Genomic DNA, 15529 nt, shown 5'->3' on the forward strand with positions numbered 1-15529 from the left:
GAAAAACACACACATCACTTGCTCATCTGGACATTCAAATCTAACGGTCTGAATTGTCAGCTTCCATGACTCCACAGTTAATGCAAGACTCAGCCAAGAGGTTGGCTGGCCAGCAGTATTACTGACTTATTGGGCAAGTGGCACCTGCATTGTTTATCACAACCTCTTCCTCCAACCTAGTAAAGAACTGTGTAAAACAAGTCTTTTTTTTTTTCCTTATTACATTTTTCCTATGTACACACAACTGGTTCTCAATGACAAGGGGAAATGGATTGATGTAAAGTAATTCCTTTTAGCTTCTTTCCCACCTCCATCACAGGAGATGTCTATTTTGATCTATAGTGCTGCAGATTCTATAAACTGCTGCAGTACTAGAAGAAAAATGTCTGAATGAACAACAGACTGCAGAATAGTCTTACACTCTTAACCACATCCCCCAGCAAAACATACTGTGACTTGCGAGGGGGGTTCTTTCTGAATAAACTATTTTCAATTTGTTCCACTGTTGCTGTACAATTATTTCAAAAATTTTCACTGTTTTGAGGGGAGAATCAAAAGCAGAGAGAGCAACAACTGGACTGCAAGAGTACATTAATATTCCTCTCTAGTATCTCTCACTGAGAGAACAACTTGTAGATGAAGCTACCTAGGTGTCAAACTTCACCTCTGTTGCAGCGACAGAGCCTCTCATTTCTTAACTCTGTGCTCCCACAGCACAGTGATTGTGCCTGTTATGTTAAAATGGTCTCCCTCACCATCCCGTTCAGCTCCTTTGCTTTCACTTCTCATTTTTTCCTGGAACTGCGGGATGGTAGAGTTCCTGCTACAAGCAACTCCCTTCAGGTAATTAAAAATAATAATTTTAAAAGGATAAATTAATAGCTATTCTAGGAAGCTCAACACCCAGTCAAACCATCACAGCACTTCAAAAGCTGTAGTAACTGTCAAAGGCCAGCTGCAAGCACAGCTGAGTGTTCTTTTGAAATGTCCACAGCATTTAAATATGCAGGGCCACTCTAGGATGAAGGCAGGTGAACAGCTTCCCAGCAGGTAAAAGCAAAAGATGTGGCCTTTTGCTGAGGGTATATGTACACAGAGGAAAGAACAAGCAGCACTTTTGTTTAGGCTTGCGAGGATCTATCCACAGCACCATATTAGTGCTACATAACAAGTAAAAAGCAGGTCTGTGTAAACACAGATGTCTTCATAAATCCATCTGCAAAACTCTGGCGCAAATCAGAGCTCAATTTATCCAAGAGATTGTCTGCTTTTCCTAAAAAAGACAGTTTTCACTTAAGATGACATACGTGAAGAGTATAAGCCAATAGCTGCGGCAACCCTAAGACAAGTACTTTACATCTGCAATTGCCGAATGCAGAAAAAGCCTTTATCAGCACTTCTGCAAAGCAGAAAAAGAAGAAAATTCCAACATCATTTGTCTTCAGTTTCTGGTGATTTTAACAAGGACAGATGAAGGGTCAAGGAACAGGATCTTTTTTTTTCTAAAGCCCTCCCCCCTCCTTTACACTTGTTTATTTAATACTGGCTGCATTCCCACAATAATATTTAGAAATTTGGAAAAACAATAAGATCTTGTGGACAGAAAAGACACTTTTCTTTCCCCCCTAAGCTTACCAAAAAGCTTGATAGTTGCAAGCAAACGTTCTTTTCCTTGAGACTTTCCCTCTAATATTAAAGTCCATTAAACAGAAGTACATCAAACTTTTGAGGCACCTTTTAAACAACATATTGTATAGGAATACCATTGTTTCTTGCTGGCTGTGGGAAAATGGTACAAAACAAAGCACCATGTCCTTTCCTTCCTCTATTAAAAACTCTCAAATTCCTTTTTTTCTTTAAGTTATTTTTAATACACTCTCCCTCACATTTTAAAATTAACCAGTAACTTCTTTAGGGGCAACTACACTTTCATTGTATCAGTCAGTATTGTAGGACAACAATATTACAACATCTGTTTTCATGGCTTGTGTTAAATACAGTACAAAGAAACCAAATCATGGCCAGCCACATGCCTTTGGTAAAATTAAATGTCTGGTGAGATCACATTTTCTTCAAACTCAGAAAACCATATGTTGAACCTATGTAACATCTTAAAGTTCAATTCTATACAAACTTCTTTTCTTCTTCAAAGTAAAGTCAAACAGCTGTCATCCCACACAAATCACAGTTTCTGCGCTGTTCCAGAAGCATGCTGCAAGTTTGCAACTTCAAGGAAGCTCTCTGCAGCTCTGGATCTCCCCTGGAATTGTGTTTCAGATAAGGGGTAGAAAGTCAAGTAAATATCCACAGACCTCCAGGTCAAAGCAGTCGTGACTCCTCCCCTTTCAACAACTGTCAGTGATAAATATCCTTAGTTTTTAAAAAACGTTCCACATATGACTCATTTAAGCAACTGACGATCTTCTCCTTTGAGACGTTTTTTCCGAGGCTGTACAATGTCATCATCTGAGTCATCACTAAGTTCTGGATTATCTTTTTCACTCTGGCAGTTAGATTGTACAGGGAACTTCCTGCCAGGATAAAGGCTCTTTAGTAGTTCTTCAAAGTATGCTTCAAGTTTCATGCCGGCATCAGCCACTTCTGAATCAGGCTGTTGGTTGAATTAACAACATTAATATATCGTGAAATAGCTTTGTATTTAAAACACATTATGTTCTTCAGGTGCTCTTACAAGCTACAAAAGTCAAACAGCATTTAGAATATACATAGGTACGTCTCAAGGCTGCTAAGAGAACTGCATGAAATGCAGTGATTTTTCTAGGTTACAGACCTACCTCTAACTATGGCAAAAATATTACTAGTATGGACAATGACTGCATCTCAGAAGACCAGTCCTGAAACCATTCATACCCACCACGGCTGACCTGTTTCCTGAAGTGGAGGTCGCCATAGCAGTAAGTATTCCCAGCAACTGCCCTGGAGGAGAACCTAAGTGAAGACACTTAGAGAAACCTAATTTTCATTGTTAATTCTCTCTTTCTGTCCACTCAGTACCTGCACCCCCTTTTCAGCAGATGTTTCCTTACAAACAGTGAGGGTTTAGACAACAGTCTAAGTCATTTAGTCTCAGCGTAAATAAGGGTAAGACTTCTGAGAATGAAAATTCCAATGAATTTGAGATATAATGCAATGAGGATTAAACCAAGTTTTCAATCAAATGCTCACCATTAATATCTATGACAAACAATCATTTTTCTCCTTACCTGTTTTCCTGTCATTTCAGTTAGCATGTTTGTTACAGCTCTCCTCCCTTCAACAGAAGGATCTCATTTGCATACTCATCTTACAGCAATGTAGTCTCAAATGTGATCTACATTTTCTCTGGGCTCTTATCATCAATGTAAATCTAATTAAATAAGTAAATTCTATCCCCACTGTAGTTTTCCTGAAAGCATCTAAGCCTACAAAAATAGATAAAGTGTCTACTTCTCTAACCTCATTAAATTCAGCACAGTTCTGGAAAATCAGTCTGAAGTCAGCCACAAAATCTTCTGGCTTTGTGTAGAATGAATCATTCACTTGAAGTCTTTTCTTGATGGTGGACAAGTCCATAGGCTTTTTGATTATTTTGTAGTAATCAGGAACCTAAACAAAGATGAAAAATTTCACATTTGTTGCATGTTGTTTTACAACCCTTTACATCTGAGAGAGAGGGGTAAATTTAGCTTCATCTTTTGAAATATGATTCTAACATATAAAAACTGTACCTTTTACAAATACAGTTACTGGAGTAACAGTGACATGTGCTAGTTTTACTGGCTAAAATACATACACCTCTCCCAACATCTCTTTTAAAAGAAAAGCAAAATAAATAATAAAGCCAACTGTATTTACTATGTGGAATAAAGCAAATGATGTTGACATTGTATGTCAGGTAAACCATCTATTAAGTCTCACTCTCAAGACTGTCATATAACAAATCTGGCAACCCATTCAGAGGCAGTAAATGTATTGCTTAAAGGGACGTTCAGTGATGAAATATATCCTTAGAAATGGTGGTAAACTACAGAGATCTATTATTTTGGCATTTCAGATGTACTTTCTTACTCAAATGGAATAAGAAGGATGCATTAGGGCATTATTACTTATTGATGAAATCTTTTTCCACTGACATGTCTTGAGGAACATAAAAGAGGCACTGTTCACTGGACTACACTAGTAACATTTCTGTGCATCCTTGAACTACAGTTTGCTTTTTTCTTCCACTGCCTGATGAACTCAAGTTGTTTTTAGCATTTTAAATTCATAAACTTACAGCTAATAATAAGGAATTCATGGTTTCATGGTTGTACTAAGCAGGACTCCAATCTTCAAAATTGGGTATTTTTTTTAGAAATAAATATGTCTCCCAATTCATTTTTTAGTGATAACACTCAGCATCACGAAAACAGCAGACAATGTTAAATATATTTCTTGTGTCCATTTTTTAAGTACTTCTCAAAGTAAGTAAAATCAGCTCTTGGGAAATTTTGCTAGTAGCTTCCTGCCAACCCAGTGCTTCATCTTTCATAGAATCTTAGAACGGCTTGGGCTGAAGGGGAACTCTAACATCATCCAATGCCCCTGCCACGGACAGTTACCAAACCTCTAAATCAGGCACCAGCTCAGGCTGCCCAACCTGGTCCTGAACACCTCCAAGGATGGAACATTCACAGCTTCTTTGGGCAGACTGTGCCAGAGCTGTCCAACTGCCCTTCAGACAGTTTTAATAAAATTAAATACGTTCAATACACTCAATGTCCACAAAACTTGACTTCTGATTATGAGCATAACAACGCCATTAGGACCATGCCAATTATGCAACTGATTAATAGAAAATGAAAAGAAGTAGAGTACATACTGTAGGAGGAACTGGATCTTGAAAAGCAAGACTCATTTCGTGACAGTAGAGGTATAGCAGCAGTCTTTCACACTTCTGTGTCAAGAAAAACAGATACACAAATAAAAAACTACACAATCTATTCTAAAATAATGAACTATATAAAACACTGAACAGATGCTCAGTAGTCCTCCAGTCTTTAAGCAGAAAAGTGAGCACAGAAACCATATTTGGAAACAAGCTTGTCATAAGTAATGGTCTACAGCAATCATTCTCTGCAATTCATGCTTTGTATTTTTATTAACATTCAAATGCATGTTGCAAGCCTCATACAATTACTAATAGCGTTATCTAGCATTTGCCAAGTGCAACAAACATTCAATGGGATAAAAATAGCATATGTATTTGTTAGTTTCTTATAAACGTTCAGAGAAATCAGTAATAATTTTCCTGATTGGTGCATAGCTGTTCTGTGCAAAGCTCACTGTGCTTTTTGTTAGCAGTGGGGAGAAATCAGTTCTGTGTGTACCTGAGCTTACTGAATGGAATTTTGAACCTTGGAAGAGATTCAGAAAATAGTTTTTCTGATTTTATGCTTGATGATCCTCCACTGGAATATTTATGGGAATTATAATTTGCATTTAAAGCCAAATACAAACACAGTAAGTTATTCCCTTTTAGAGTGTATCAAATACAAATAATGGCTCTACATGTAGACTATGCCCCCAAATTTAGTTAAAGCCAATCTATACTAAATCTGGAAAGTAGAAAGAAAGAAAAAAAATTTCTCAAGGCAAGGTCACTGTATGAGGTCAATGTTAGAAACAGAGCTTTGTAATTCCTAGAACACGTTCCCAGTCCACAGCATGGGACAACAACCACTTCTCAGACTTTCAGAATGTGTTACTCAACATTTTTATATGAAGGCTGCTAACATCTCAGTCTATTGAGAAAGTTACTTCTCCATTTTACTATCCTTATTTTTTTTAAATGCATACATTTCTCAGTAGAAGAAACAACAGGACTCATCCTTACCCTACGGTCTATTGGTGCCAAGCCCACAGTATCTTCCAGTTTTCTTTTTTCAGGGTTGTGAGTCGGTTTATCACAATCATATTCAACTTCTGGCTTAGACAAATCCCGACAGAATGTACAAATCCACTCTCCACTAAATGAGACAGACAGATATATTAACCTCAGTGAAGAGGCACATTCTTGACAGAAGACTTCCTACAGACTTCTGGAGAATTTTTTCAGGTATGGGTTGGTTTTTTTTCTGCATCGTGCCTTGTTTTGTTGCTTTTATTTGTTTGCTGTTTTTTTTGTTTGCTTGTTAAAACTACAAAAAGCAGAGATAGGCACTGCTGGCAAAAATGCTTCCTTAGAATTTTCTTTCCTTTTAATGGGTATTTTTATATATAATATAATATATTATATAAAATGTATATAATTATACCTTTTAATTGGTATTATTAGTGGTGTTATAGTAGGAAAACAGCTTGTCATAGCAGACCAACAGTGGCTACCTTTTGTTAGCGCTAAAACTTTTCTCTTGACCTCACAGAATTCAACTGAAGCTTTAAGAGGTCTGCTTCCTAGCTACAGAGAGAATGAAGGATTCATCTTGGACACTGGTCCAAGAGAAGGAAAAGTATGAGAGTTATATAGCAGAAACTTTATAGCAGATACTAGTATTTTCTCTTTAACAGCTTGACTGCAAGATATTCCTGCTCTACACAGATAACTCTAGACAAGATTTTTTTGAGCTGCTCCTGATTGTATCAGTTACAATCTAGGAAAACCCTGTAGATTTAATTGACAATAGAAGAAGCAGAAGACCAAGCAAGTTCTGGAAGCTGACTACATTCACCGACTTTCATTCAATTTATGAACTTCTGTAGGTTTTGGAAAAGCTATGAATAGTAAAGACTTTTGGGGAACTTGCATCCCTGCAGATAACCACAAGAGGGCTGAGTTGTACTTCACATAGTAGACACAATTCAGCAATAACTGTTTATGGGAACCAACTGCATGCATTTACTCTGAGATATCTTCTAATAAGATCTTCACAAATGAAAAATAGTTTCTGCAGCAGCTTTCAGTGCATTTTGATAGTAAAGCAGAAGACTTTCAAAGTTAATAAAACAAGCCTGTCTTACTGGTTCTCACTTAGAGTAATTCAAAGATTTCCATCCTCTGCTAGTTTTAACATATGGTAATGAATAATGATGTTTCCTTTCAAAGAGACTTTACTTTCAAACAGTTCAGCTTAACGACATTTCTGACATTTCTGTGCATGGACCAGCATCAAAGGTATTATGTGACACAGACAAAAATAGATAAAAGTCATGACCTGAAGATCTCACGATACAGGAAAGGCAGAAGATGGAGGAAAGGCACATTCAAATATACAAGAGTAAGGAAAAGTACGATGGGCTAGAGTGAAGGAAAGAAAAGATGCAATGACCTTGTGAATCTACAGGGGAAAAGTGTTCTGTCTACCTGAAGCAAGAACAAAAAGCAATCACGAAAGAAGTTTGTTGAGACAACTGACATAATAATAAAGGATTTTTTTGTGTGTGTGCATTTGAAGGAACTAATGGTTAGAGACCAAAGTTTGTGAACTACCTCACTGCTGCAGGAAAAAAAACAAACAAAACAAAAACAAAACAAAAACAAAACAAAAACAAAAAAAACAAAAAAAAACAAAAAAAACCAACACCAAGAAGATGAGAACAAAAACGTGATACATTCTGAAGCCAGGAGGAAATTTAAGCTAACTATGGTTCTGAAGTCCAGGAACATAGTGCACTTGCATTAATACGCACATTTACAAAACTGAACACTTCTCAGAAAAGCTGTTTTTGGCTCCATTGTGTTCTGGACATTATCTTCCCAGTTTCCATTGAACAATTCAGTGAAAATAAAAACTTATAAAAATTTATTTCTGAAGCTTTTATTTTAACAGAAGCAAAGTCTTGTGAATATGTAGTTATCTACCTACCTACATCCTTACAGATTTTTTTCGTCCTTTCAGAGAGGCACAAATGTTTATTAGCTTAAGTGCATATTGTAACTTTGCCGAGTTTTGCTTACGGCACAAAGCTGCAATATAACATCATTTTATTTAAAGAAAAAGCCCTATAATTTGAAGATTCACAAGGTAAGAGAAACATTTTTATGTGCCAGTTTTAGAGACACTTAAAAGATACGCTTGCAGAAATATGCTTGTTCAGAGTAGCACATAAGCAGAGATGATCAGCATACAAACCTAACTTGTTATCCAAATGTTTTATCCCAGCAAACTGTGCTGATATTTAAGAAGAAAACTCAATATTTACATAAAAGCATTAAACAGTGAGCATGTTATGACAGATGTCCTGTCCTTTAATAAGCTTATTGCATGGCATTTCCAAGCTGTAACATTGCAAAGTGCTATTTATTCTATCAAAGACACAAACTCAAGAAGCAAATATCAGTAATGTTTATAATGACATCCTATGTAAGACTGAATTTTGAAACTCAAGGAGCCGAGAGTTTTCTATCATCCACTCAAGAAAGCCTACTGCTTATTTCAACACAGAACGTAATGTTACTAGAAGATGTCAGGCACTATATCCCATGCTTGGATTGTAGCCATATTTAGCATTATAGTAAATTATATATTTAACACAACATTAGCTTAGACTTTTTTTTAATATTAATAAAATATTTGAAGTAAACCACCTCTGTTGCCCTTAAAAGATTCTATGATAGACCAGTAATTCCATGGCCTACTTTTAAGACCACAGCTAATAATAACGGGTGCCCTAGATGTCAGTGATTGCCAAACAACTGAAAAGCTTTATTACAGATTTTGCAGCTGCAATTAAGTTAAATTGAAGTTTCAATACAAATTCCAGTTTTCACAATTAATAAAGCTGCAGACTTCAAGACTTCAAAGATGACAGAGATTCCTTTGAGGCTCAAACTTCTATGGAGTTTCACAACGCAGAACTCACATCTCTTAATGCAAGTATAGTTGAAATTAAAGGGATCTTAATTACCTTGGAAAGCTCATCAACGAAGGGACGTGACAGGAAAGATGGAATACTTTGGGACATTTCTCACAGCAAAGGAGCTCCCCACCATTTTGACATACTGCACACCAGTCTTCATTGGGATCGTCTTCTTTCCTGCCCTCTCCAGTGTGCGAGGGGCCTATCCATCCTATCTTGGCACTAGTTGTATTCTCCTGCAGAATCCTTGGCCGATCATCTGTGCTGTCTGGGGCATCTGTTCTTAAAACAGCTTCATCAGAAGTTGAGTTATGATTACCATCTAATAGCAATGAAGTAAGTATGCTTCTTGAAAAGCTGGTCTGTAAGAAGAAACAAGGGAAATTTGATTATACTGCTTATTTGAATTTAGGTGTCCTCAGCAATGACTAAACTGACCAGAATAACACATATGCAGGCAGCCATACAACACGTAACATGTATGCAAAAATTACGACTGTCCTGTAACATCAAGTACATAACCACAAGAAATTAGCTATGAGAGGCATTTCTGGCATTTTAAATACCACTCCAGTAACAAAACTAGAAATAAAACAATTTTTTGACACCCCAAAGTCTAGCAACCTTATATAAATTACTACACTATGATTAGAAAAACTTCTTAACACCACATGAAAATTTGATGTTTGTATTATCACAGAATCACAGAATAGCCAGGCTTGGAAGGGACCTCAAGGATCATGAATCTCTAAACTCCCCTGCCATAGGCAGGGTCACAAACCTCCCCATTTAATACTAGACCAGGCTGCCCAGGGCCCCATCCGATCTGGCCTTGAACACCTCCAGGGATGGGGCATTCACAACCAGAGTCTCTGGGCAGCCTGTTCCAGCACCTCACCACTCTCCTAGTGAAGAAATTTGTATTTGTAAGCTATTTCCTGCTTTCCCAGGTTTTCAATAGATAATAGTCTGAGTGCACTAGGTAATTGAACTAGTAAAAGAAATAGTCTGATGCCAAATTTCACTTCTTCATTTTATGTAACTACCTTCAGCTTTTCAGTTCTTCTCTGAAAAAAGTCCCCAGCAGCACATATGTAAATTATTTTATTCCCCATAACACAAAACACCCTCCAAAGGCAAAGGAGATTTTTATTACATTTCGAGGTCGGGATTCCTCCTCTGCTTCTTGCTTCACAATAACAATTGGGAAATCAAAGTTCTCATTTGGTGTACTTGACTCCTGTTTAATTCTGATAGGCTCCAACATAACAACTGGGACTTTGTGTGTAGAATCAGCTCCCGGCGGCCGGCTGGAAGAGCTAGAACTGTAAATGACAGAAAAAGGCAAAAAAAAAAAAAGAAAAAAAAAGAAAATATAAAGTCAAAACTGAAAAACTTATTGTACGTTGATGCCTTCTGAGACTTCTGAATGCTAATCCATTTTGCTTCTTTGAGCCATGAGCACTGCAGTACTATTTTTATAGAACACAACATCCAAGTTTTTTTTGTGTGTGTTTTGAAATGGCATTACAAAAACGGGAAGCTTGTAATAGCTTGGTTTCAGAACTACAGAATTACTTCCAACTTTACTTCCTGTTAGTAAAAGGTTTGCAAATGATCTCTGTTTCTTTTAGGTCAGTCACAAAAGCACTTTCATTGAACATCATCCCATCTTGGAGGAGATGCAGGTGTATCTTGGGGGAAGGGAACTGTGTGTCCAGAGCTGAACTCACCATTGTAAAGCACAGAAGCAGATAAGCAAGATAAAGCACATACTGGTCTCTGTTTTTATTCATGTGTTAGGTTATAATAGAAAGAGAATGGATAATCAAATTAAAAAACACCAGCCTGCTGATTTTTTATTATATATCTAACAAATGAATTCAAATAACAGCAGATAGAAACGTATTTTTAAAGCAAGTAATAGACTTTTCTGAAAAGCATTTAAATAGCTCTCATATTTGTACGTTTTGAGTCCTTCAAAATATTTGCTATGTAAAAGGATAGAGCAAAATATATTGTATACTAAAAAAAGCAATTTCATTTTCAGTTCAAGTAGGATCAATGTCATCTGATTCCTCTCTGCATGAAAAATTAATCTCATGTTGGATGTGTTCTCTAATTTATTGGAACATGTTAATGGATCTGCTGTCTTCAAACAATGTTGTCTAAGCCTATTTGTTCATTTATATTCTATCACTAAGGAATAAAAACATTTTTTTCTAGACTCTCAGTAGATATCTAGTGCTCATTTAACTAACTGTTTAGTGCCAGAAAATTCTTAATAATTACTCTGTAACATCAGTTCCTTAAATCTGAACTCTACAAGAAACTTCTAGCACACAATTAGTTCCTTTAGCTGATTTTCTGAATTTAAAACACCATTTACATCTGTGTAAATTTTAGTAATATCAATCTATATATCATTCACAGGGTTGATACATTATTAGATGTGCTATCAAAACATTACAAATGAAATTCAATGGATTGCTCTAAATGTGATGCCTCCTATTTATTTTCGAGAAAACTACAACAGATACAAAGAGCAAAATAACACTCTGATAGAGCAAATTCTCAGCTACAAAACTGTAGAACACACCACGCACCATCTCACTGTACTCACATCCACTGTTTGTCTTTGTAAACGTTCATCAATGAATGTTATTGGGTGCCATTTTTTCAACATGGAAGAATTCAGTGCCACATCTTTGCTTCATACGCACTTCTAAGTCAGACCATTGTGTCAGTGCCCCTCTGCTGCCGTCTGTCACACGGCAACAAAACGCAATAGAATATTGGTGGGAAGGTTTACCCACTATTGCCATACCACCATGCCTCTGACATATTGGGCCAACAGATAACACAGGAGATCTTACTTTCAGAACAGCCCTCATACTTTCAGACTGCACTAAGTACTATAATAGCTGCCATACCTGTTAAGAGAGAAGCTTAAGTACATTAACATCTCTCTGCACTAACGATAGAAGAGTCTGAGGCATGTTCTATGGATGTAGAAGTCATACATTCTTTCTCTCCCACACCTTCCTTACCTCTCTCTGCTCCCAACACTGGAGGCACTGGGTGAACGTATTGGAGGGTGTATGCTTGTTACACTGACACCTCCTAGGACAGAAGAATCAGATTAGAATATAATGTACATCTATGACAAGTCTGATCCATTATTTGGAGAAGTATGTAGGTCTTAAGTCAAATTTCTCTTACCTTGTTATTTACTTAATAGATATCTCATTTAGTACAAAATCATGAGGGAACAAGAAAAGAATAACAGAGTAAAGGAAAGAACTATTTTTAGAACTCCACTGCATGTAAGCAGGCTGATGATTTGGTACCTTTGCCTGGTTGATGCCTGCACATGATCACTGCAGTTTGTTTCGTCTTACCTTATTAAAGTCTATTTCTAGCTTCTATTTCTGTGATTTACTATAGAACTTCAAGCCATATTAGCTGGTCAGTAATATGAGGTCTCAGGACAGGGTGCAGATATGAGAGAGATCCCCATAAAGCTTCTGGGGGAGCAAGCAAAAGCAAAAGACTTGTGAAGGGTAATTTTCCTGAGAAAAAGTATCAGGCTGTTTGCACTGTCTCCATTTATGAGAGCATCTGTACTCATCGTCCTCTTTTCTGAGCTAATCTGTCCAAGTATATGAGCATCAAGTAAGAACATACTGGAAATTCATGCTCACAGAGCCTCATTATAGGCCAAATCAGGAAATGGCCCATAGGGTAAGAGTAAGGAGAGCCACTGATTCTACCAGGCATGGTGTCAGGAATCCCCTGGGTCCTTCTATTCTACCAGATTTAGCTAGACACATCAATAACCTTTCTGGTCAACGTCTGTCAGTACTACATTACTCTACTGGTGAAAAAGATTTTGAAATGTTCAAATTGAGCTTCGCAAGTGACCAGTTGCAGCCACTGTCTCCTGTTACATACTATCTTGCTTTATCAAATACTTGTCTCTTACTAAAGCTTCTAGGATGTTATCTGGTATACCTGAACAGGAGTTTTTCACAGATACAATTACATTTGCAGTTTTCTTGTGTCTACTATGTATTTACTCCATGTTTTAAAAGTCTGCCAACTTAATTTTGTTCACAATGCTAAAACAGTCTCAACTTTACCTCCTACTAGGCTTTCTACCTCTTTGCTTTAGTATTTCTTGCTGCCGATATAAAATAGAAGCAACTCATTCTGATATCCATGTTAACACTGCCATGTTACATTCTACCATTACACTACTTAAGTAGAAAATCGTATCACAGTCCAATTACCTGAAATGCCTGGTGATGGTACCGATGAATTTGGTGACTGCACAGTTCTGTTTGAAGGGGGTTTTGGGTGATTCTGCTCTGCAGTGACATCATCTTTCCTCGCAACAGTATCCAGTGTGATGTTTCCCGAACAATCAATCTACAAGATGGTTAACAGAGGAAAAGCAGTTAAAAGTTAAAATACAATGCCTCTGCCATACTTTCGTTTTGGAGATGAAGACCAAAATGAAGACTATCTAACTACAGCCAACCAAAAAGTAAAGTGCTTACTTTAAAACAGGTCGTTTGGTTTTCTCTTAAGAGAGAAAAGGCCAAACCCAGACAGCGTTCCATATCATTAGTTTATGCTGAAGTGATTCTACAAGTGCCATTTTTTCCCCATCATCTATTGAGATAGCTTACATCAGACACACAGCTTTCATACACTGAAGAGGATATGAACTTTTGTCTCTTCTCCCTCTTTCAACACGTTTACACTACATAATCTAAAACCAATAAGCAACATACAAACTCTCCACTAAACCATTAATTTTGAATGGAACTGGAAGAACCTCAAAAGACACTTAATGCCATCTGCCTCACACATCTTCCAGGTAAGAGGCAAACATATTCACTCAAAACACAGACAGCAAAACAACATTTGTTGTTTTTATTCATGGTCCAGGCCAGACAGCAGAACTTTCTTTTAGGAACTGCAAATTTATCAGTCTAGCTTTCTGTACAAACTATATATCCTGATTTGGTAAAGAGAAATAACATTTTGAGATGTTAGTTATCTGTTGGATTTGTTTTGTTTTGTTTAATAATACACAAGATCGTGTTTGATCAGAAAACAGGTCACTTTGGTATCAGTTTTCTCAACTATCCAGACGTAACAAATCTACAGGTAGCAACTCCATTGGCCACTGAAATTTCTATTTATATGCTACACTTCTCAGCATTGGATGCAGAAGTCTCTGCTAGGTCAGCATACATGCAGTGATTTCATCAACACATCTTCATAACATAAACTTAACCACATACAAGTAGAAGAGTTCCTAACAATGGTGTGCACAAAAATCAGTGTGCTGAAATGTCTCAGATTCTGTAGTTTTATGATTGTGTTGTGCACTCTACCTTTTTACTTTCACAGATACTGTAATATCAATGTATTCTTATTTTTTAAAAAATACAACATTTTTATCTAAGAGTCTATTGGGGAGATCAAAAGACAGGAGGGAGAAATGGAGTAACAGCAAGTTATGACTAGAAAACTGTGACATTTCAGGTCTCTATAAGCACAGACCACAAATATAGGCTCAGCAGTTATTTGAAAAAAGAAAATCAACCAAACAAAGCTCAACAACTCTAATATAGACCTCTGACAAATAAGGACCTATCAGAAGAAAAATGAAAAACTTACAATACTCCCCAGCACCTGCTCACAGGCATGTTAGAGGTAGTATGAAGGAAAGAAGTACCAAAAGGAAGAACTATAAGAAAAGTCTGATTCCACAATATCAACAATAACCACCTAAGATAGCACTTTCAATGAATTATAATGAATTCATTGAGCAGTGGATGGTGGTAAAGAGTGCAATATGAAGCAAGCACATAAGCAAGCTCAATTACTGTTACAACCTGGAATGTTACTTTTCTTCACACTCTTAATGGCTGTTTCCCAGAACAGCTCTGAAAACTGCCAAAGATATGTAGGCAATCCTGCATCACTTTCTGGAATTATCTCATTTTGATAACCCGCAGAAAAATTTCAAAACCATTAAAGCATGCTTCAAAATAGAATCTGTAAAAGATTGGTATGGATGGTACACTTACATCAGGAAGAGATGGTAGATTGTAGGAACTACCTACTGGAGAACACAAATCTATCACAGGAGGACCGTATGTCTTCCCATCACATCCTGCAGCACTAGTGACTGTGGGGCTGGATGGAGTAGAAGTTATGCTGCTTGCTGTTGAAATGGCAGTTGAACTTTGTCCATTACCGACCTGCCACTAAAAAGATAAGATGATAATCCACAAGTCAGTATTTTTCCCTCTACAGAATACATACACTACATATCCTTGCTCTAACTCATCAGCTAAACAAGCAATCTAGTACAGTAAGTTGAATTCAAATTTAAAATCCCAATTTACTCTGAAGTTATCTAATTTCAACAACCAATATTACAAGATGAGGAAAGATGACTAGTATTTAAAAACTACAAAAAGAAGAAATGAATGTGAATTCCTAAATTCAAAGATGTTGAGCATCTATTAATATTTCATGCTGCACTGACAGCGTTGTAGGAGGAATGTAATGATTTTAGTGAAATTAAAGCATTACAGATAATATGATGAATATACAACTAATCCAGTACTTTTGTTAAATATCTACATTGTACTTGGATGCAATCAAT

At 36.8% G+C, this 15529-nt stretch overlaps 1 protein-coding gene across 3 annotated transcripts in view; it reads right to left on the reverse strand.

Annotated features, from left to right (window-relative positions):
* Nucleotides 1-1907: 1907 nt before the first annotated feature.
* TRIM24 (tripartite motif containing 24) overlaps nucleotides 1908-15529 on the reverse strand; it is a 57046-nt gene continuing 43424 nt past the window's right edge. For 2 of the 3 annotated variants that reach the window (XM_085228469.1, XM_085228474.1), the window contains 9 exons: nucleotides 14946-15125; nucleotides 13131-13269; nucleotides 11889-11961; nucleotides 9995-10163; nucleotides 8887-9200; nucleotides 5876-6008; nucleotides 4862-4936; nucleotides 3457-3606; nucleotides 1908-2611 (listed from right to left, as the gene is read on the reverse strand). In XM_085228469.1, the coding sequence (XP_085084595.1) occupies nucleotides 2402-2611; nucleotides 3457-3606; nucleotides 4862-4936; nucleotides 5876-6008; nucleotides 8887-9200; nucleotides 9995-10163; nucleotides 11889-11961; nucleotides 13131-13269; nucleotides 14946-15125 (1443 nt within the window). In that variant the 3' untranslated portion in view covers nucleotides 1908-2401. Of the gene's footprint in view, nucleotides 2612-3456; nucleotides 3607-4861; nucleotides 4937-5875; nucleotides 6009-8886; nucleotides 9201-9994; nucleotides 10164-11888; nucleotides 11962-13130; nucleotides 13270-14945; nucleotides 15126-15529 lie in introns of those variants that run through there. The other variant, XM_085228485.1, reaches the window with a different exon arrangement.

Source organism: Meleagris gallopavo, chromosome 1 (genome assembly GCF_905368555.1).
Source record: "Meleagris gallopavo chromosome 1, MGAL_WU_HG_1.1, whole genome shotgun sequence".
Taxonomy (NCBI): domain Eukaryota; kingdom Metazoa; phylum Chordata; class Aves; order Galliformes; family Phasianidae; genus Meleagris; species Meleagris gallopavo.